The 23725-nt window shown below is 41.7% G+C and overlaps 1 protein-coding gene across 1 annotated transcript in view; it reads left to right on the top strand.

Moving 5' to 3' along the window:
• Positions 1-23725, top strand: part of CALCR (calcitonin receptor) — a 2001221-nt gene that overhangs the window by 943928 nt on the left and 1033568 nt on the right. Inside the window, exon 6 of the mRNA XM_078664409.1 lies at positions 11225-11337. Coding sequence (XP_078520535.1) covers positions 11225-11337 — 113 coding nt within the window. The remainder of the gene's footprint in view (positions 1-11224; positions 11338-23725) is intronic.

Raw genomic sequence — 23725 nt, 5'->3', positions numbered from 1 at the left:
TGTCCTTGTGTAATGTACATGGGACACATTTAAAGTGCTCCAATTCTTTCAGACTGAGTTTGCGCTATATAAAACTGCCAAAAAATAAAATACATGAAAACTACTACCCTTTCTATAGATATTGGACGAGAAACATCCTGGCCTTATGAGCCTGTAATGATTATTCTCCTAGGATAAACAACAGAAAATATAGTCAATACAAACATAATTAGTCTATTTTCCGTGCATATAAAAAAATGCGGCCAAACACAAACTCCATATTTTTATTTGGGAGAAGGGGGCAGGAAGGTGGAACAGACATAATGCGATGACCTGTCTAAAAGAGTACAATTGTTGCTGGTAAATTTGCCCTATAAGGGATAAGAAGCTCCTCTTATCCAAGTGCCACACCCAGACCAACCACAAGCGGTTTTAATTAACAGGGACAAGCAGAGTGTATCCAGGGCCGGCCTGGGAACCACAACCGGCCCTGGCAAAGTGCTCGCCCCCCACCGGGGCCAGTTTTCTGCCGATTTTGGTACAGGGCCGATTTTGCAGCTAAGCTGCAAAAACGGCCCTGTAACAAAAACGGCCCACAGGGGCCCAAAACCGGCCCCCACCCGTGCAGCGCACCGGGGGATTGCCCAGTGCCCGCTATGGCCTGTCCGGCCCTGAGTGTATCTCTATCTCTCCATAGAATGAAGCTGCGTGTTTCTTTGTTCTTAATTCTTCAACTCACGGCATACTATTTTTTTTTAGAAATATATTAAACTGACAGCCTTATTGAAGGCCCTGGACTCGTATCTAGAAATAATCTTTCTCTTAGTCTAGCGGCACCAATGTGGTTACAATCCCTGGTTCATTTCAGTGACCTTCTCAAACCTAGTTATTGTGACCCTCATTGAATTAGGATATGCCATTTCTATCTGTTTTGAATACTGTGGAAGCATCTAACATGCCACAGCGTATATGGTAGTAAGAGTACAATATTGGGGCCATGCCTCAGCAATCCCTGTTTACTGACAAGGGTTTTTTACGAAACTTGAAATGATGCTCCCTGTTGAGATTGGACAAGACGTGAGGGAGGAGTCAAGATGGCGGGTTGATGCCGCCAGGTGAAGGAAGCAGCATGGAGTAGCTCCGCCGCTTTGCAGGAATATGAGGAAAAGCGCTTTGATTTAACGCTATAAGAAATTCAGTGATACTACTACTGAAAGACTTGGCTGATTACGAGAACCATTCGAGACTGAAATCGAAGGGCAAAAAAAAAAGAAAAAAAAACTTGGACTTACTAAACTTTGCCTTGGATGTTTCGTAATTTTTTTTGTCGACGCTGGGTTCTCTTGCGGCCGGATCTAGATGCTGCAAATTGTTCTTCGCTGGAGCAGAGGAGTTCTGCCGATTTGGAAACTCGCAAGGGTTTACTCCATTCGAACACCTAGCAGGGCGTACAGCGGGGCGGGTCTCGGATCACTCAGCTCACTTGCATCACTCGCCTCTCAGCTGTGTGTTCCCCTGCAAAGAGATCAGACTCCGCGTACATCGATTGAACTGCCGGTCAGCCCGGAATCTTTCGTGGAGTCGATGACATCGAGGCAGACACGCTCCACAAGAACCAGGAGGATTGGGAAAGTAGCGAAGCAGGAATATTCAGGTACGGTGGCAACTGGCGAAGCTAAAACGCCATTGGGGGATCGTACTGCAAAAGTTAAAACGGCCGCGGGTGCAAATAATATCGGTAAAGGCTTAATTAAGGCTAACTTGGACAAACAAACATATCCTGCTATGTCAGACGAAAGCGCTAGCAACATGTCTGAAACACTGTTTCCGTGTAGCGAGACGGTAAGAGCTACTTTAACCGGTCAGAAGTCGCCCTCTGCGATAGAGTTAAAGGGCAATGCACGAAGCAATATAAGCACAATAAACACTGCCAATAGCACTCAGATGTCAGTTGCAATAACAGAAAAGGCAGAATTTAAGGGCAAAAACAAAGGCATGGATAAATTTGCTAAAGTGAACAAGGCTATACCCTGTGTAGAAAGTGATTCTATCACTGAGGTTGTAACATTAACTGGGACTCAAAATGACACTGTAACGCTATACGAAGATGCGACTGTTGCCAATACCGCTTTGGAGATGAGCGCAAACACAGGCGATATAAATATGCTATCAGAATTTTCCCAAGCTACTATCAATATTCCTATCGAGTGTATTAATCTCGAAATAACACAAACCACTATGGCAAAAAATGATGGGCTTACAGTTGAATCTAGAACGATACCTGATAAACAACAATGCGAGAACTTACCAGGAAAGAAAATTGTAGACGACCTGCTCAAAGATGACATTGAGATAGCTGAGGAGAGCTCTAACCCTGATTATGAAGAGATTTCTGATGAAGCTGAAATGGATGGAGCCTCCAGTAATAGATCTAATATTGGCAAATCAACTGGATTAAGAAAAACAAAAATGAAGGCTAAAACCAAACAAAAAAACACAACTTGCAAACCACTGATTAAAGAACCTGCTGTAAGTAAGAAAGGACGTATAGTTGATGATAGCTCATTGAGAAAATGGATCGAAGCTAAGGGGGGAGTAAAGAGTATGGCTCTAAGACTTTCCGGTACAAGCCCCGAAGATGAGCTAAGTCTGAGAGGAAGAAATAAATCTCTCAAAATAGGGTCTACAAAGAAACCAACGCTTCTAAATGATGATTTATTAGCTTCATCAACTAATACAAATATTGAATCTAGAGACGCGGATTCCAATAAGACTACTCAAAATGACACTCTAGAAACAACTGTGTCTGTGAATTCGGGGTGTCACCCTATAACCAACAACCCTAATAAAATATTAGAGGACCCGGCTAATTTACCACCCAGTTTATCACCAATTAAAATAGCACTCATGAATAGCCCACTGGAACTATCTAATATTGAAAACATTGAAATTGAGGAATCAGATAGGGGTATCACTCCCTCAGAGGCTAACAATTTACTTACAATGACAGATCACACAGACTCGTTAAACCAATTGCAATTGCAAACTCAAAAACGGATACAGGATATAACACCAGATCTCTGAAATACTATATCTATGGATTTAATTATGCAAACTCTCTTAACACAAAGAAAGGAAAGTCAACAACAATATCTACAATTAAGAGAGGACAATACCAAAATACAGGCTTTTATGAGCGAAGTCTGTCAAAAACTTGGAGGGGTCACAAAAGAAATGGAAGACTTAAAACAACGAGTTGTAGAAGTGGAAGAAGGTGCAAGCAAATCAGAATCAACTACTAGATCTAACTCTACACGTGTTTCTAAATTGGAGGCCAAAGTGGAAGATATGGAGAATCGCGCACGTAGACAGAACCTCAGACTTTTTGGAATTCCCGAAGGCACGGAGGGGGCCGATCCTAGATCTTTTGTTGTGAAGTTATTCCAAAGAGCCTTTAGCGATCTATCTGATTGGGACTGGGATTCCCAACTTCAGCGAGTACATAGACTGCCTCTTTTTCAAAAAAACAAAAACAACAAATTTCCTAGACCGTTTTTGATTTATTTTGGGAACTTCTTATTGAGACAAGCAGTATCACTTAAGGCCAGACCTAATAGCCCTGTAACTATTGATAACATTACTTTCTTTTTGAGGTCAGATTTGAGTAAGGGCACAATGGATAGACGATGGGAACTTCGTAAAATGATCGATTCCTTCAAGGCCATAGGGTGTACGGTCTACCTACAAGAACCTGCCCGCCTTAAAGTTATAAGAAACGGTCAAGCGCTATTTTTCACTGAACCGGAAGAGGCAGCTCAGGCTCTAGAGAGATTTACTCTAGAAAAGAGACAAATGAACTAATATTAACTCTATGGTCTAAATTTGTTGACATAATCACTTAAGAATTCATGTTTTTTTCCTTTTCTTGCTTTTCCTTTTTGGTGAATCACGGTTACACTTGAGAAAGCGGATGGGGTAGTCTCCATGCATGTTACTTCACTGTGCTGCCCCTACAGCGGCAGCAAGGGATAGAGGGGTGCTCCCCCCAAAGGGACGTGAGGGTTAGAGGGGGGTGAAGGTAGAAGACAAGGGTGGGGGGGAGGGGAAAAAAAGGGAGAAAAATCTTATTGCAAGAAATTAATATGTTTTAAGGAATAACAGAAAATACTTGTACAATAAAATATATAAACAGAGGCGAATCAATAATATGGAAAGGAATATAAGATATAAAAATGCTTAAAAGAAGATTAAGATTATTAAGTTGGAATGTAGCCGGTCTCAATAGTAAACTAAAGAGAAGATTAGTACAAGAAGAGATTGAAATGTATAAACCCCACTTTGTGCTACTTTCAGAAACTCATATTAGCTATCAGGAAAGAAAATTACTATCCCAAATGGGATATGAATTGGTGGTATGCTCTACTTTAGGTGCTTCTATTCGGGGGGTTGCCATTTTAAAACACAAACGAATTTTGACTGAAACTATTAAGACAGCTTCAGACGCACGGGGAAGGTGGGCGATTGCTCAGATACAATGTGAAAATAAAAAAATGTATTTTCTGTGTGATATATGGACCTAATATAGATGACCCTAAATTGTATGAGCAATTAAGCATAGAGCTACTAGAATGGGAGGGTGAACTTATAATCATGGGGGATTTCAACTGTGTTATTAATTATAAAATAGATTCTACAGGGCAAGGTTCTACAAATAGGATGCGAAAGGTCAGATCTGCAATATTGGAACAGGCAAGATTAAACAATTTGAAAGATATATGGCGCTTTAAATACCCCCTAATTGCAGGCTATACTTACTATTCAACAACAAGGGGTGGTGATGGACAGAGTTTCTGAATTAAGCAGAATACTCTCACCCAGTCAAGAGATCAGGGCTAGATCCAACACCGTTTTTTAGCTCACTGCACCATCCCAGTTCAGAACCTGGCTATATGCAAATTAGTCTGTTCCTGTCCCAGTGCATGATGGGAACAGGGCAAACCAAACTACCAAGCCAATTCTTACACTGGGAAGGAAACAAGCTTCCGGGGACTGGTTTCTGGCATTTCAGCCGTCGTCGGCCCGGCTTGCTTGAATCCTGATGGTGCAATGAGCAAGGGACTCACATCTGAGTATACCCTTCCACGCTTAGGGTGGACAAAATATTTAACAACAAGGGGTGGTGATGGACAGAGTTTCTGAATTAAGCAGAATACTCTCACCCAGTCAAGAGATCAGGGCTAGATCCAACACCGTTTTTTAGCTCACTGCACCATCCCAGTTCAGAACCTGGCTATATGCAAATTAGTCTGTTCCTGTCCCAGTGCATGATGGGAACAGGGCATACCAAACTACCAAGCCAATTCTTACACTGGGAAGGAAACAAGCTTCCGGGGACCGGTTTCTGGCATTTCAGCCGTCGTCGGCCCGGCTTGCTTGAATCCTGATGGTGCAATGAGCAAGGGACTCACATCTGAGTATACCCTTCCACGCTTAGGGTGGACAAAATATTTAACAACAAGGGGTGGTGATGGACAGAGTTTCTGAATTAAGCAGAATACTCTCACCCAGTCAAGAGATCAGGGCTAGATCCAACACCGTTTTTTTTTTTATACTTACTATTCAGCGCCTCACAGATCTTGTTCTAGAATAGACATGATTTGGGCATCTGACCATATCGCAGAACACTGTGATCTGGAAATATGCCCAAGAATCACATCCGACCATAACCCGATGCTACTTGAATTTGAAATTAGAGACCAAAAGAGGGATACACGAAACTTCACATTCCCGAGATATTTACTGGTAGAATCTGGATTTATTACACTATTGAAAGAACATATCAAAGACTTCATATCACTTAATATTAACTCCGCTAATATAAATATAGTATGGGATACTTGTAAATGTAGTATCAGGGGATTTGCTCAGCAATATATATTGAGATCAAATGCTGAGAGTCGTCGAGCTATTAAAAAAATCACTTCCAATATATTACAAGTAGAACAACAACTCGCCGAAGCTACGATACAATCAAAAACAAACATTGATGAGTTAAGAATAAAGCTGGCTGAATTACAATCATCTATTAAAAAAACTCTTAGAGAAAGATATAGCGCGAAAATTCATAAATTCATTCATTTCCAATCTTTATTTCGGCCATTTGGCCATAAAATATGAACAATACACATATACATCACAGATAAATCAGTTCATAAAGAGATAAAACCATTGGAATGCGTATACAAGAATGCTTTAAAAAACTGTGGATCTAAAATTTTAAGAAGGACCCAACATCTTTAAAATACGATTACGAGTATGCCAAACCTTGGTAAAACATTTTGTTAATGCGAAAACAGTTGGGCCAGAGAGATCAGATTTTAGAATCCTATACATTGGTGCATATTCCCTGCAGCCCATATTCCTTATCAGTGGGAGGAGCCAGTATTTTCTAGCTACCTTGTAGGCTGGGCAGAAGAAAGCCACGTGTAAGTCAGTTTCCTCCATAGCATCACAGGCCGGACACTGCTTTGTAGTGGAGGATGATGACCAAGTGCTTGTAAAGGACCGGAAGGGCAGCGTGCCGTATCTCCATTGGAGAAACAGCTTTCTAGCGAGTACAGGAGAGATAGGATCCAATACCTTCTCAAACCTATAAAGGTCCTTGCTTTGCAAAAACACAAAAGATAAAGACCCTTCTGCCTGTGTAGCTTGGGCCCTAGCTAGTTTTTGTTCATGGTAATTCATAAATATAAACTGGCTCAGTATGAAGGTGGAGATCGTATTGGTAAAGTGCTGACTTATAAGACAGCGGATAAAAAAGCCAGAACTAAAATTAAGACAATTATAGGTCCAGATCAATGTGAGTACGAACAACCGGACAAGATTCTAAGCCAGTTTGTTAGCTATTATCAAAACTTGTACACCCCAGATAATATACCTTCTAAAACCACAATATTGCAATATCTCAACAAATATCTACCAACACAAAGAGATTTAAATATAGAAATTTCTCAACAATTAAATTCAAAAATAACAATAACTGAAATAAAGCTAGCAATTTCTGCCCTACCTCTAGGAAAAGCAGTCAGAGAGGACTGTCTTCCTCTGGAAATATATAAAATCTGTGCTCAGGAACTGCTACCCTTGTTAGAAGAAGTGATTAATTCAATACTCAAATTTGGGAAAGCTCCAACATCATGGAAAATAGCCAAGATAATTTTTTTTCTCAAAAAAGGCAAACCCCAGAAAGAGTGTGGCTCTTACCGGCCAATATCTTTGCTCAACTCGGATGCAAAAATCTTTTCTAAAATGTTGGCTAATCGTCTCGCTCCCATCATGTCAAACTTGGTTAACCTACAACAACATGGTTTTGTGATGGGAAGAGACACCACAGCCCATGTAAATACGGCAATTACAGCTTTCGATGTTGCTGAAACTACTCTCACCCCACTCGGAATGATCATGTTGGATGCGGAAAAGGCATTTGATCGAGTGGGGTGGGAACATTTGTGGGAAGTACTAAAGAAAATGGGCATTTGTGGACCGTACCTGGATTGGGTCTGCTCACTATATGATAACCCGCTGGCCAAGATTAGCTATGGGGGAAAGGATTCAGTTAACTTCAAGATAGGAAGGGGAACTAGGCAAGGCTGCCCTCTCTCCCCCCTGCTTTTTGCTCTATCTTTGGAGCCTTTCTTGAATGCATTAACTGAACAGGCTAATATTACTTCAATTTACCATGGTGAAAAGAGCTTAAAGATAACGGCTTTTGCAGACGATATCGCGGTATATACAACAGACCTAGTCAAAGCCATACCCGAGATAATTGAAGAAGCCACACAATTTGGCAATGTATCAGGCTATAAATTGAACGTGAGCAAGACACAAGTTATTGCTAATTATAATCCAGAAGAACTAATCCCCGGCACATGTCAAAGTGCGACTTATCTAGGAATCAAGCTAGCAGCTGATACTGAGAAAATAATAAATATGGACTATGAATTTTTATTAAAAGAAACTGCTCTAATTTTCAAAAAATGGCATAAGATCCCACTCAGTCTAATAGGGCGAATCAATCTGGTAAAAATGAAGATATTACCTAAAGTATTATACTTATTTAGGGCTATACCTCTTCAACCAAACAAACTTTTCTTTAAAAAATTGGATGGCATATGTAGTAGCTTTTTATGGGGATATAAGAAAGCTCGTAGGGCTATGAAACTCCTGGAACTACCGATTGAAAAGGGGGGTATTTCTTTTCCTGATTTTAATCTATATTTTCTAGCAACTTTTTTTTGTCGCATAAGAAGTTTGATGAAAAATGAAAGTTCTTTATTTTACCATCAGTACATGCTCGGGCCAGACAGTAATCAATTCTTGTTTCGCTTACATGACCCTAACTATTTCAAACGTGTTAAATTCAAGACGGCTAGACACATTAAAAAAATGTGGGATCAAATTATGATTATTGATAAAAGTTCCTTTTTTAACGCTGAACTTAGACTTTGGGGCAATCCAGGCCTCCCAGATATATTTTCAGATGGGACAGGAAATCGTTGGACCCGACATGGCATTAGCATTTTGGGAGACCTCTACGGTCCAAATGGATTTCTGAATTTTGAAACACTTAAAATTACATTCGGTCTAACAAATGATATGTACTTCAAATATATGCAAATAAGAGACTACCTTTTTCGTAAAATGAAAATATTGGAAGTAACCCAATCAGACTTATTAGCTTGTCTATACTCGGAAAAAACAAAATCACTTATTAGCTTGGGGTATCAATATTTAACATGTGGCAAATACGATGATACTAATAAAATTGCATCCAAATGGTCTGGCAGACTTAGCATGAATATTAATTCTGCACAGATTGCAGCCTCGCTATCTCACATAAACTCTATAGTACACTCCTCCAATCTAAGACTACAACTATATAGAACAATTACACAGCTTTATTATACCCCACAAAGAATATCTAGCTGGTCACAGGGTAACTCTGTAACTGGTAAAACAAAATGCCCGAAATGTGACTTGTTTGCAGCCGGAATAGAACACATGTTGTTTTCCTGTCCAAAACTATTCACATACTGGAAAGGAATAATGGATGTTTTAAAACGCAAACAAATTATAACTCCGGTGCTTTCTGCACATCTGGTTCTTCTAGACATTCAAGATACTAAGTGCCAGAATAAAGATCTCATAACTATACTATTTGCTTGTGCTAGGTTAGTGATAGCAAGATCATGGATTTCTAAAGAACCCCCAAACATATCAGAATGGTGTACTTTGGTAAGCGAAATAAGAATAATGGAACTTACGCTAGCAAAACATAGAGGTCCAAAAGCCTGTAAAAAAAAGGAAAAGATCTGGAAACACTTTCTCGAATTTTGAAAAATTACTATATAAGTCTTACTTAAAAAAGAGGCCAAACTTAATTATTTGTGATTTTCTATCATTTATTTAATATTACATATGTTTTTCTATAATGTACTGTTTTCTCCTCTCGTTTGGTCGTTTTTTTGATAGCAATTGATTTGTCTATTTATTATAATTTTGTTATCCTATTGATATGTGAAATTAATTTGTCTTTTCTTGCAATAATAAACATATTTAAAAAAAAAAAAAAAGAAATGATGCTCAAAATTACTAAAATAGTTCAGGAGCGCCTTCCTATTTGTGTAGCTGCTGTCATGTGTATATCCTGGACCTGTATTTGCTTCGCAATCCTCCACTGCCCTCCACAAGTCACATTTGTTATAAAGTCCAAATTATATTTGCCATCTGAAGTCCCCAGGATGTGCAATATTTTCTCACTTTTTCTCAGAGCAATTTATGGCCAGATTCATCAAGCATAATTGCGCTCGCAAAGGGCTAGATTCTGAGAATCTGGCCCTTTGCGAGTGCAATTTTTGCATTTGGGATTCATCATCCCAAATGCAAAATTCGCTAATAAAGAATTCGCACATTTGCGAGGAATTGCATTTAAGGAATCTCTATTTGAGAATCCTTAAATGCAATTCATGAACCATTTTAAAATAGCGAAATCGCAATTTTGGGCCGCTATTTACCGCGAGGTCAAACCTCGTGGTAAATAGCGAAAACTTAGAAAAATGCATTTAAATGCATTTTTCTGAGTTGCATGTTACACACACACATGTCCTTTGGACATGTGTGTGCGCAACACCAATGTAGATTACATTTCAGGGGTGCTACAGGGTGTCCTTTGGACACCCCTGGCACCCTTGAAATCGCATCCTTATTTGCGATTAGCAAATTGCTAATCGCAAATAAGGAATAACTCCCCATTCATTCCTATGTGCCTTTGGCCCATAGGAATGAATGGGGAGTTATTCCTTATTTGCGATTAGCAATTTGCTACTCGCAAATAAGGAATGTGTAGGAATCACAATTTATTTAGCGATTCCTACATGAATCCCGTTTTGCAAGTCCTTAATAGCGATTCCTTAATAATCGCTATTAAGGACTCGCAAATCGGGACATTGATGAATCTGGGGGTTAATCTCCTATGGGGTTTTAAAAGATGCTCAAGTACTTTCTCTGCGTTCTAAGCTAATTGTAACTTCCTTAATCATCGATGTTGACATCAGAAATGTGCATAGGAATATTTAGATTGAGATATGCATCATACATGTGCTTGCACTGAGTCTCTGTGGCATTGATGACATTTCACTAATTCTTCATCTAGTTGTTGGAGGATCACTACCTACACGTCCGTACAGGCAGATTGTATATTTGTTATACTTGTCAATGGAAAAAGAATCTGGGTACTGCAAATATTAGTTTCTTCCTTTTCATTTGAATTGCTGAGCAAGCAGTAAATTACTATATTTTTGATTGCAAACAATAACATATTATTTGCTCTGTGTGCCAATGCCTACAGTGTCAAGTAAATAAAACCTAGAAAAATAACTTTCACATCACACTTTTTGGAGCTTGAAGTATTTTTCTAACAATAGAACTCAGAAACAATAGACCACCCTTGTCTGCATCTGTGCGTAATAACAATTTTCCTGCGGACATTGTGTCAGAAACAAAATATTAACATTGGACTGCGTTTGTCTAAATTAATTTCTACGTTACTGTTCTCCTTTTTGATAAGAAGATAAAGCTTAATCATACATTACTTTTTAGATGTCTGTATTCGGGGGGAAAACGTATTTGCCTGATTTATCTTTTGTCCAGTGTGCTTGTAATAAAGTCAGTTGTTTTATTATTACAGAAAAGGCTCTAAAATACTGTGATGAAACAGGGAATTGGTTCCGACATCCAGACAGCAATCGTACCTGGTCGAACTATACACTGTGCATTTCTTATACTAGTGAAAAGCTGAAGGTAAGTGCTGGTTACATGTCAGTGTTGAGAAGCATGAAACTGTATTTAAGGACGTGGGGGCTTTTTTAGACTTTGGCAGATAGGAAGCTCCGTCAAATCTCGCCTACCCGACTCCTAGTGCCATGGTCTATGACGTACTGGTAATATGGCGGATAGGACATCCAGCATGTTTGTGTCTGTCTGTATACAATCATTTTTTGCCACTTTCTGTAGTTGCTTATTTTCTCACTAGAGTACCAACAATGTAGAGTCTCCACTTGGTCTGACTATGCACCAAGTTTTGTGCCCTTTTTTCACAGCAGACTGTGTACTTTGATTTCTAATATCGGTTAAAATGATGATACCAGAGATGCCAATTAATTGGTGAAGATGATTTCAAGGATGGCTATACTATTACTTGGCTCACCCTTATGTACGGTTGTAATTAAACATTTAATTTCTTGGTAAAGGTCTGGAAAGTTAAGGATGGTCAAAGTATCGCATAGGATGAACTACTTAAGTTTGAAAACCCAGCAGTCTCTTTGCGTTAACATATGGCAGTGAACTTCAGGTTGCCACATTTGACAACCAATCAGCTCAAACTAGAGACAATAGTATTATTGCTGGAAATGTACAATCCCCCAGGGATCTGCTTATGAGCATCAGCAGTATGTGTTTCTTTTTGCTGATTCAAACTGCTGAGCTGGACTTCAGCTTGACCCTTTTGAGGCGCAGGATAGTTATCTTTCCCCAAAGCCTATTTTGCCTTCAATTCATTCTTCAGTGATGCACACATAGAGTTCTGGATCAATGCCTCAATGGGGACCAATTCATGTTTTTGAAGGACCTCTTCCTGCATACCTTAACACTTTTCTCACAACTTGCCCTACTTAAAGTTTGTCCTCACTGGGACCAGCTGGCCCGTTGACATCAGTGCCCTAAAATTAATTTTAGTGCTGGTGATGACATTTAAATTACGCAACAGGTCAAAATACCATTGACTCACATACATATAGCCTCATTAACCCTGCTTTATTGTAATAATTTGTTCTCATGAGTCAGTTGTTCACTGGTATATCCACATCACCATCCCATGATTTGTGCACCATGTGATCACTCTGATGTTGTAAATTCAATAAATATCTCATTATTCTACTTTCAAATATGTGCTCGCATAAAAATATTGGTTTGTTTATTTTGGATGAGTCATACATCCATGAACTTCTCAGTAGTTTGAATACCTCCACGTGGACCATTGTTTTTGTGTTCTTGTAACTTATCAATTGTTCATGTTTGGTGAACCAGGTAACCCTTGTGATTTTTACCCTCATATTTGTACCAGTCACGAACAGAGAATTTGACAGTAGCCTCAGTCAGTTTGGGGCAAAGACTTTACCTTTTAAAGTAAAAACATGAATAATCCCCAAAGTCCATTAGTCTAGAATTGTATTGCAATGTTTCTTTTCTGCTCCATGTGGTTTGTGTATTAGTGCCCAGCAAATAGATAGATGTATGCCCAATTTGGGCCTCTTGGCAATGTGACTTAGTGCTTGTTGTAAGTGGATGGGATGTGATCAAGGCAATAGCAGTGTGTGTGGTTGATGGCTAAAGGGAGGCAAAGCTCTGTTGACCGGAATCTTCTTCAGTGCCATAAGAAATATTTTTGACAAAAGTCTCCACCACTGACACGGTTACATACTTAATATACCAGAACTCATGGATATCCTCTCTGCTACCCAACCTACTCTGTCCATTGACTCAAATATAGGTATGGCTAAGTTTACTAATTAGATTAATTCATCAGTATCAAGGTTGACTCTGCCAAGATCCAACATAAGCAATACATTCAAGCCAACAGCACCCTGGTTGTCCCATGAGCTTACGGCTTTTAGACAGAAATACCACAGGCAAGAAAAAGAACTGGAGAAGAAACAATAATCTAACCAATAAAACTAAACATAAACAAATGATTCAAGATTACAAAAAGTTTCTGAGAAAACTCAGTATCTCACTGATAAGATCTATCAATCCAAAGCTCTTCAAGCGAACTTTGTAAAACTATCAACTCGCTCTCTAGCTTTAGTTGTTTTAATACAGTGACACCTAGTCAGTCACTGTGCGACAATCTAGCCAACTTTGTCAGGGATAAGGTTGCAGTCTATGGTGAATGACTTGAGACACCATACTAAAACTGATGTCAAAGGGAAAAAAGTACTAGGATCAAGCAAACAAGAGCTCAATGAGTTCTCTCTTCATACTACTAAAGAAGTGTTTGAGCTTATTATCCATACTAAATTGGAGCTCTTTCAGACCCTTACCCTCCAAGAGTCCTAGAAGCGATAGCAGAGACAGTTGCAGCCTCCCTCACTTCTTTAATAAATAATATTATTATATCAGGAAAGTTTCCAAGGGAATGGAAAAAAGTTTCAATATTTCCCCGATGATAAAAAATGATCTCTTAACCCCATAGAGAAAAATAATTATCGCCCATTCTCTCTTCTGCCAATGCCAGCGAAGATTCCATAAAAACAACCTAATACTACCCTTTTGGAAGTTTTCAATAAACATTAAATTATTGATGAAGCCCCACATGCCTTTAGAACAAATCACAGCACTCAAATGGTGTTGGTTGCTGCCTCAGAGAAGATAAGATCCATTATGAACAATGGGGGGGGGGAGGGAGGGGGGGACACTGCTGTCATTATTTTAGGTCAATCCGCAATTTCGACACTGTTAGTCAGATGGTCCTGTTAGACTGTTTACCAATATAGGGTTACACAGCTCTGCGACAAATCTCCTCCAATATTTCCTTGTGAATAGAGAGCAGTCGATCTCCCTTGGGGGATTTTGATCAAAACCCTTTTCACTTCCTAACGGGTTCCGCAAGGGTCATCAATGAGCGCCACACTTTTAAATGTTGATGTAGCCCAGTTAGGCACATTAATCTTTTGGTTTTTCAACAATTTCATTAGTAAGAGACTAGTATGTCCTTTTCTAGAAATGTGGAGGACATCTCCCACCACTTCAACAGTTACGTGGGTGAGGAAGTCAAATTGATGAAATGTACTAGTTTGAATGGGAAAATGAAGAAAACCGAGATCCTTCTTTTTGAAAGTGACCTCTCATTTGGAAACTGTCCTGGTGGCCCCAGTCTCTTGGCCCCCTTCCCACTCCTGTCTCCAAAGTAAAGTGGCAGTGATCTTTGACCTGGGCATGATCTTTCATTTAGAGATCATGTAATAACATTTACCTCTACCTGTTTCTTCATCTTAAAAACTCAGAGAAAAATTCTTCCCTTTATTGCCTATGATTAACCCTGGGTGTAGTTCGCGTAGTAGCGCTACGCGTAGCTACACAAAGTGCACTTCGCACTATGCGAGCTACGCGAACTGGGTAGTGCACTGTGCAAAATGCTCTTAGCACTGGTTGCACAGTGCAGGATGCTTGTCCGCACTGTGCAATCCGTGCAAACCGCATCTTGCACAGTGCAAGCGGTCGTTTTCTGCCACTCGAGTAGATTTCTACTCGAGCTGCAGCTTTCTCACCGCGGACTGGTTGTTTCGCATAGCGAACGGTCGCGAGCAAACGCGACCACTCGCAATAAGAAACCTGACCTCCCCGCGTTGAGAATCTCGGCAGGAGGTTTATTTTCCACACTTGCGATCGGCAACTTGATGTTGCTGATCGCGAATGAGGAAAAAGTCTCGCCTGGATGTCATTTTGCTCGCTAGCGGTCGCCAACTTGACGTTGAGGACCGCGAGCAAGCAAAAAATGACTGCTATGCTACGCTACGCATGTTTGCACTGTGCTATGTGCAATTTGGGTAGTGCAAACTACTCGAGGGTAGCGTAGTACTTCGCCCCGGCTTACCTATTGTTAGATCTGGGGGTCTCTAGTTGGCAGAGGTAGGTACCAATGTCCAAATAGGGACCCTTGATTCTAGTCAGGGTAAGGGGGATACACTTTTTGGATAACCCCTGCTCACCCCCTTTGTAGCTTGTCACGAGCAGACAGGCTTATCAAAGGCAATGTGTAAAGTATTTGTACCAACACTCACAGTAACACAGTGAAAACACCAGAAATGGACTCCACACCAGTTTAGAAAAATAAAGTATTTTTATCTGGACTACACAAGACCAAAACGACAAAAATCTAACATACACAGTTCAAGAATATGATTTTAAAAGAGTTCTAGGGTTTGCATCAAAATAATCTAGAGTTGCGTCAGTTTTAGCCCAAAGTACCTGTAGATGCGACAAAAGTTCCTAGCCTAGCGGCAACTGCAGCGTCAAGAAACAGGCGATGCGTCACTCCTGAGACCCTGGGGAGGCGATGCGACAACCCCGCTGCACGCAGCGGGCGTGTTGCGACGAATCCTGTCTGTAAGGGGAGCGATGCGATACCTTGTATGGATTCCAGGGTGCAGCTTCTCCGGTAGGAAGCGTCTAGCACAGGCACAATGTGACGATCTTCGGGGTGGCGACGATCTTTGGGGCAGCTGTGATGCGCGGCGCAGCCTTGATCTTTTTCTGCAGCGTTCCCTCGATGCGTTGGCGCTGGACTCTGCGACGATGATCGCAGCGACGGGATGTGGTCTGCAAGCAAGTGGTGCGACAGTTCTCCCAGCGACGACAGGCTCTGCGACGATATTCGCAGCGACAGGAATCTTCCCGCACCGGGGCGATGCGCTCCGCAAGCAAACGATGCGTCGGTCTTGCAGCGGCAACAGGCGCTGAGACGATCTTCGCGTTGTCGACGATGCGCTCCGCAAGCGAGCGATGCGTGCAAATTATAGATTTTTTTTTTCATTTCCAGCTCCCCAAAATGCAGAAAACAACCTCCAGAGGCCCCACAAACAGATCAAGCACTCTAGGTAGGTCAGAACTCACACAGCAGAGTTCAGGGCGGAAGCTGGGGGTGAAGTCATTTTGTTCCTGGAACTTCCTAACAGGAGGCCAGCTGTCCTCAGGCCCTTGGAGATCTCTTCAAGCAAGGGGACACAGCAACAGTAAAGTCCTTCCCCTATCCTTGGCAGAATAGCAACTGCTGATCAGCCCACAAACACACAGCAGGACAGCCCTTCCTCTTCAGTCTTCCAGCTTTTCTCCTTGGCAGAGGTTCCTTTTTGATTCCAGGATGATCTAAAGTCTTGGGGTCTGGGCCCCAGTATGTATACCAATATTTTCCTTGTTCTCTGAAGTCAGAGAGGCCTTTGCCTAGTCCAAACCAGTTTTGATCAGTCCTGGAGCACTCTGTTTACATGACTCCTTCTTTCCTTTCACGGTGCAGGGCAGAGACATCAGACACACCACAAGGGGTGGAGCCAGCATTTTGGAAGGAAGGCACAGCCCTATTCAGGTCCCAGGTGCAACTCTTCCCAACCATCTACATGTAGATCTCTCTATTCAGCCCTGGGCTGACTCACCCTGTCTTCTGGAATCCACCAGCCCCTGTTATTTAAACTCCAGACAAGGAATACACAACCTAGCAGGGGCAGGCTTGCATAGTTAGGCAAGAAAATACCTACTTTCTAAAAGTGGTATTTTCAAACACAGAATGTTAAAAGCAACTTCACTAAAAGATGTATATTATCATTCTAATTTCAGGCATACTAAACTCGAATTTCTACCATGTTCCCTGCGTCAGTTAGGGTTATAAGATGTTATAATCAAACTGCCCATTGTGGTCTATGGGTTACAGGTAGCCTTGCAACAGTGAAAAACGAAAATGGCTGTAATTCACTATCAGAACATGCCACACACATCAGGACATGTCCTACCTTTTACCTACAATGCACCCTGCCCTTGGACCTACCATAGGGGTGACTAATATGCAGAAAAGGGAAGGTTTAGGGACTGGCAAGTGGGTGCACTTGCCCAGTCAACATGGTAGTTAGCAACTGCACACAGGCACTGCGGTGGCAGGCCTGAGTCACCATTTTAGGGCTACTCATGTGGGTGGCACAATCAGTGCTCCAGGCCCACTAGTAGCATTTGAATCACCAGCCCATGCACACTCAGTGCACTTTACTAGGGACCTACTGGTAAAACAAATATGCCAATCATGGAAAACCAATCACAATAACAATGTATACAGAGAGCATATGCTCTTTAGCACTGATCGGCAGTGGTAAGGTGCCCAGAGTCCTATTGCCAACAACCACAGGTCAGGAAAAACAAGGGAGGAAGAAGCAAAAAGTTTGGGGATAATTCTGCAAAAAGGGCCATTTCCAACACATATGATATGCAGAAATCATTGGTCATTCCATTGGTCCTGTACAGGCTGGACTATTATAATGCCCTCTATCAGGGCATACAATAGAGTTATCTTAAATACTGCAGCTTGTGCAGAACGCAGCACCCCGCCTCCTCAAAAAATACCCTAATATCACACAGTCTCTCAGGCCTTAGTGGAGCCTCATTGGCTCCCAGTAAAGAAACGTGTGGCCTTTAAGGCTCTTTGCACAACACATAAAGCACTTCACGGGATAGGCCCTGAATAGTTGAGGAAAAAGTTCACTGTGCATATACCAAGGAAAACTTTGCGCTTGGCTGCACTGAAAACATTCACCATACCAAGATGCTATAAAGCATCCTAAGAGGGGAGAAGTTTTATATATTCCTTGTGTAAATTGTGGAATAAATTCAATTGGGAGTTTAAGAATTAACAGAATACTACTTGTTTTAGAACATTGCACAAGTCCTGGCTTTTCTCATCTCCTGTTTGAACCTTTGGGTGCTTTTCTATCAGATACATCTCAGTGTCAATACTCCTTCAGGCATTTGTGTGCTTAATAAATATTATCAATATCAATATATTTGATCCTTTGAGACCCCATGCAGGAATGGCTAGAGTTTGCTGGCCAAGCAGAATGGCTTTGCTCAATAGACCTCTCTTATCCTGCTGATGCCAAATATAGTATTATTGACCCAAAGGGTGCAACTCTAAATAGTAAAGCTAGTCTGATTCAGCCTTCTCTTTGGACCGTGGGTTTGCAAGGTTCAGATTTGCAGCCCCTTTGAAGGGGCAGATACACATTAGAATAGCCATCTCATGCTCTACTCCAGGGATATGCCTTTGCAGGCTCACCCATATGCATCTAAAATATGTACAGGCCCTTTCTCCCTCCCCAAAGTGGGCCATCTGTTCTTCTGCACACAAATGCTTGAGGCTTAAAGGCACTTCTGGCTTTCTGAAACAATAACCCATAACTGTGAAAGCACACACGCCTGGTGCTGCTAATGGAAATAAACGAATGTGTTTAATTTATATAATTTGTATTCCAAGTGTTGGTATTAAATGAGGTTTAAGAGGACAATACAATGCAGTGTATGTCTTTGTCCAAGTCCCATTAGTTGGAAATTCAACATACTGCTTACTCACCTTAATAGCAATCTCCTCAGCAGTAGTTTTTCATTACAGTTAATAGAAGACATAATTAATCGAATCTGAATTATTAATGGCTCTTTGTACCAGGCTTATGACATAAACTTTACCTTGAAAACATTTCCGCTTCACTGGGAGTGTGTTTAGTAACTAATGGCCTCAATCAAGCTTTTTTTTTTTATATTTAAGCATTTTCTGTGTAGAGCTAGTAATAGTGGACACCACCAAAGAAGAGAAATTAGATTCTGTTGCTTACAACACTTATGTGTTCAAGGATTTTGTGCATCCTACTCCATCACTGAAAAGCAGACCTGAATAGGCCGTGTATGAGATACCTTTCCATGGCCAGCAGAGGTCCTTTCTGCCTCCATGTCCGCTTGTCTCACTTGTCCATCCTCACCCACCATGCTCTGCTTTCGCTCTCACTGTGAGCTTTCAGGGGAAGGGGCTTATCAAATTCCAGTTGGACCAATAATATAGCCCGAAGTTATAGGGCCACCAGGCATCCTTTTGTTGGAGTATGCTGGCTTTGAGTGATAGGGAGCCTCACAAAATAAAAGCGCACAGCTTGTTTTCACTTCACCAGTACTTAAGAGGGGCATGCTTTTGACTTTGTTCAGTCCGTGCACGTGCACATAAAAGATATGCATGAACTGTTAGACTGTTAAATGTGGTGGTTGAACCAGTATTTGCACAAATTACGATTTAAATACTACTATTTTATTTTATTTCTTTTATAGCACTATAGTGCCATTGCTGTGCATAGTGTCACGGTGCCCTACATCACACATGCACTTTATACATTGACCATAAATCATATGTGTGTAAATCAATGTACAGGTTGTGATACATAACACATGTGGGTTACAACATGTACAGACGTACTGATATCACTTGCATACTACCTTACTTGGTTAGTTCCGCCGCTTTTTTTAGGACTTGTGCCCAGCTTCTGGGGTACCTCCTGCCTCCAAACCCGGATGCTTGGCTCACTTCGACAGTACCTCTCAGAAGTGCTAGATTTTTCAACATGGCCACTATTGGCTTCTCCCGATTCTGTTGTGACAAATCCACTATGATTCAAGCATACTGATGCATATATAGGAAATGTCTCTGGCACCCCCTTGTCAAGGTGATTGTTATCTTACCCAGAAGAAGCTGATCGTTTCTTGGTCTTAGGGAGTTTTAGTAATTGATGAGAAAGAGGTTTATGGGTAATGTCCATGCAAGAGACCGTCTGATCCATCTATTTCAAGCTGCTCTTATTGAGCAACTGTAACCGCATATGGTGTCCTGCAGTAGACATTAAACTCTCAGAAAGTTCCTTAACGCAATAGCTAGGTGGAAATGCTAAGCAAGGACACGGATGTTGGGAACATACAGCTGCCCCTCTTTAAAAAGGAGAGACCGAGCTACTGGTGTGCTAAATCAAAATGCCAAATAATAATATGAAAATTAATTCGGACCATACAGGCGTTGTATTATGGTATGTTACTGGTATTTGTATCACGCGCTCTCACCCTGGAGGGTATCCAGACATCCAATAACTTGTTTGATACACACATCTCCCAGAACACTTTTGAGCAACAGTTTTATGTGCTGGGCCTTTAAATAAATACAATGCCACCAAACCTGATCGATTATTAACTATATGAGTAAGTGAAAGTTTGAGATATAAGGCAGATCCACATGTTTACTGCTGTGATTTGGCTAAACACCAGACATAGCACGTGCAAAAGAAGAGGACCTCAAAAAGCATCAAGATGCCCTCATGATTATCAATGCACTGCAGCAATCATGATCTTGGCTAAGCAACAAAGCGCTCAGTTAGAGAGCGCGAGACAATGAAGGAGCAGGTGGGAGAAGGTTGAAAAGACACAGGTTCACGAGGAGACCTGCGTCATTGCAAATGTGAAAGGCACCTCCAATTAACGTGTACATAAACTGCCTCTGAATAGAAAAAGAGAAGAAAGGGCAAAATCTAATTTGTCTCTGTAAAGGAAATGCTGTTTGCCCACAAATGGGAGAAATTAATTTAAAGAGCGCTTTGGTTGAAGAGGCTGAAGAATGCATTGCTCTGGCAAGACCAAGCCTATCAGGCCCGCATGTGGAAGTTATATTTCATATCTATTATTTCAGAACTCTATCACTGGAATGACAGAATATGTTAATTTAGATGAAGAGTGTGGGATAAAAAAAAGGGATGCTATTACATTTTGCAAAGGGGACGCTTAACAGGTCAGGGAAGAAGGTCGTATAAAATATAGAACAGGCACAGGCTGCCCTTCAAGCAATGAGCGAGAATACCTTCCTAAAACAAGTCCATGGATTGCTTGTTAAAAAAGAAGATATGCCTGTTCAGTTTCTTACCCCCAGATTCATCAAAGTCCTGTTTTGCGGGTCCTTAATAGCGATTTTTAAGGAATCGCTATTAAAGACTCGCAAAACGAGATGCATGTAAAAATCGCAATATTTTTTGTGATTTCTACTGCTTCCTTATTTGCGATTCGCTAATTGCTAATCGCAAATAAGGAATGGCTTTCCCATTCATTCCTATGGGCCTAAAGGCCCTTAGGAATGAATGGGGAGTCATTCCTTATTTGCGATTTGCAATTAGCGAATCGCAAATAAGGAAGCGATTTTAAGGGTGCCAGGGTGTCCAAAGGACACCCTGTAGCACCCCTGAAATGGTAATGTACACTGGTGTTGCGCACACACATGTCCAAAGGACATGTGTGTGTGTAACATACAACTTAGAAAAATGCACAAAAGTGCATTTTTCTAAGTTTTCGCTATTTACCACGTAGTTAGACTTCGCGGTAAATAGCGGCCCCAGATTGGGAATTCACAATTTTAAAATGGTTCATGAATTGCATTTAAGGAATCTCAAATTGAGATTCCTTAAATGCAATTATTCGCAATTTAGCGATTTCTAAAATTGCGATTTTTGCATTTGGGATGATGAATCCCAAATGCAAAAATAGCACTAGCAAAGGGCCAGATTCTCAGAATCTGGCCCTTTGCGAGCCGATTTTGGCTTGATGAATCTGGCTGTTAGTGTTTTATATGGTGCCAGCAGCCATATTTTGGATGCTTTGATTGTAACATGTCCCATGGTTACACTGGCTGGATCATACAGTGAGCCCAGCACCCGCCACTGAAACACGCAGTAATCTGCGGGTCATGAGATCAAATCTCCCATCCCCAAGTTTGTTAAACTGAGTACCAATACGTGTAGTGACAGTAACACTTTTATTACATTGCTTAAAAGTGTCTTAACGCTGGTATCAAGCTCTATATGCAAATCTGGCTATTAATGGTATTGAGATAAGTGTAATTTGTTACTACCTGAGTACTTGCTCTGTATTTAAAATAACTCTTAGGAGGCAGATTGGCAAAGCTAGTGTTGTGCTAATGAAGCCTTTGGCCCTCTACTCCAGCCCCCAAATTCTCAGACAATAATTGGTGAGGGCAGCGAGGGCAGCGAGGGCAGCTTCACACAGGAGTGCATTTCACACTATGGGTTGGTGAGGCTAGTAAAATCAAATGGAATAATTGTGCTGAACTGCATTTATTTACACAAGGAGTGCAGGACAATTGTTGGTGTGCACACCCCGCTCGAACATACTTCATTGGTTAGTGGGTTCATGCTATGACAGCAGACTTGTCTCATAAATAGAGGGACAAGGGACATCTTGGCAAAATGTTTGTACAATTATTTGATGTTTGTTTTTATTGGCTTGGGGAAGTCGCACCATAATATGTGTTACTCATTTTTTTTTTTTCAGAACAAAATTTTATTAGATTTTGGTAGTTCACAGAATACAAAGAAACACCGCTCCCAAAGTGGCAGAGAGACGATGTGCACACAAATGTGACGGATACCAAATTATGCAATCAACATTCCCCCATTTTCCCACCCTCAGTATTCCAACCCGGTACCCACCCTCCACCCCGCACGGTGTCTACAGTGTCCAAATATAGGAGCCTAGCGATCTCTATAGCAGCGTGTGTACCAGTTCACCCAGAGTCAGTATGCATGCGATCTGCGTCGGTGGCCCTTGGCACCGGAGGGTCCAGAAGAAGGCCCCTGTAGTCCGCCCATCTCTTCCAGATCTGGAAATGCTTTTTGGGGCAGCCCCTGGCCTCAAATACTGGACGTTCTAGTCCCATGTTAAAGTCCATGCCCCGTTTCCACACCTCCACCAATGGGGCTTTGGGGGCCTTCCAGGCACGCGCTATATCCCGTTTAGCCACCGTGAGGCCCAGGAGAAGCAAATGGCGTTTGTATATGTTTCCGCCCACTTGTTCATCGACATGGAGGAGGCCCAGCTTCGGCGAGCGAGGGAGTTCCCAGCCCAACACCTCCTCTAGGCAATCCCACACTCCGGTCCAGAATCTCTGCAGTCGCACACACTCCCACACCGTATGCAAAAAGGAGCCCATTGCACATCCACACCTCAGGCAGTCCGGGGAAGCTATGAGTCCCGCCTTCCACAGTCTTTCCCTCGTATAATACGCCCTATGTAGGTACTTAAATTGGATGAAGCGCAAGCGCACCGCAATCGCCGCCCTCCTAGGGGCCTCCAGGGCTTCTCTCCAGTCCTCCTCCTCCAAGCTCCCCAGCTCTCCCTCCCAGACCACCCTCAATTTATCAAGAGAAGGGGAACAGTGGGTAACCAACATTTGATATATGTTTGATATTTTTCTGGTTTCCAATTCCCCCATAAATAGCTTAGCCTCCAGGGGGCTGAACTCCAGTAAGGACGTTAGTCCCGCTATTGCGGGGGTTAGGGTGTGTCGGAGCTGTAAGTACCTGAAGAATTGGGACTGGGGCATGTCGTATTCGTCCCGCAGGGTCTGAAAGGACTTAAGGACCGAGCCCTTCATGACGTGGCCCAGCGCCGAGATGCCAATGGCGTTCCAGCCATCGAATCCCCGCAGGGAAGCCAGTGCCGGTAACCTCCCATTGTGCCACAGGGGGGTTTCCCCCGTTAGCCTGTTCCACCATCCCATGCGATG

This window comes from Lissotriton helveticus, chromosome 10, assembly GCF_964261635.1.
Source record: "Lissotriton helveticus chromosome 10, aLisHel1.1, whole genome shotgun sequence".
NCBI lineage: Eukaryota > Metazoa > Chordata > Amphibia > Caudata > Salamandridae > Lissotriton > Lissotriton helveticus.
This window is presented reverse-complemented; position numbering and strand designations above follow the sequence as displayed.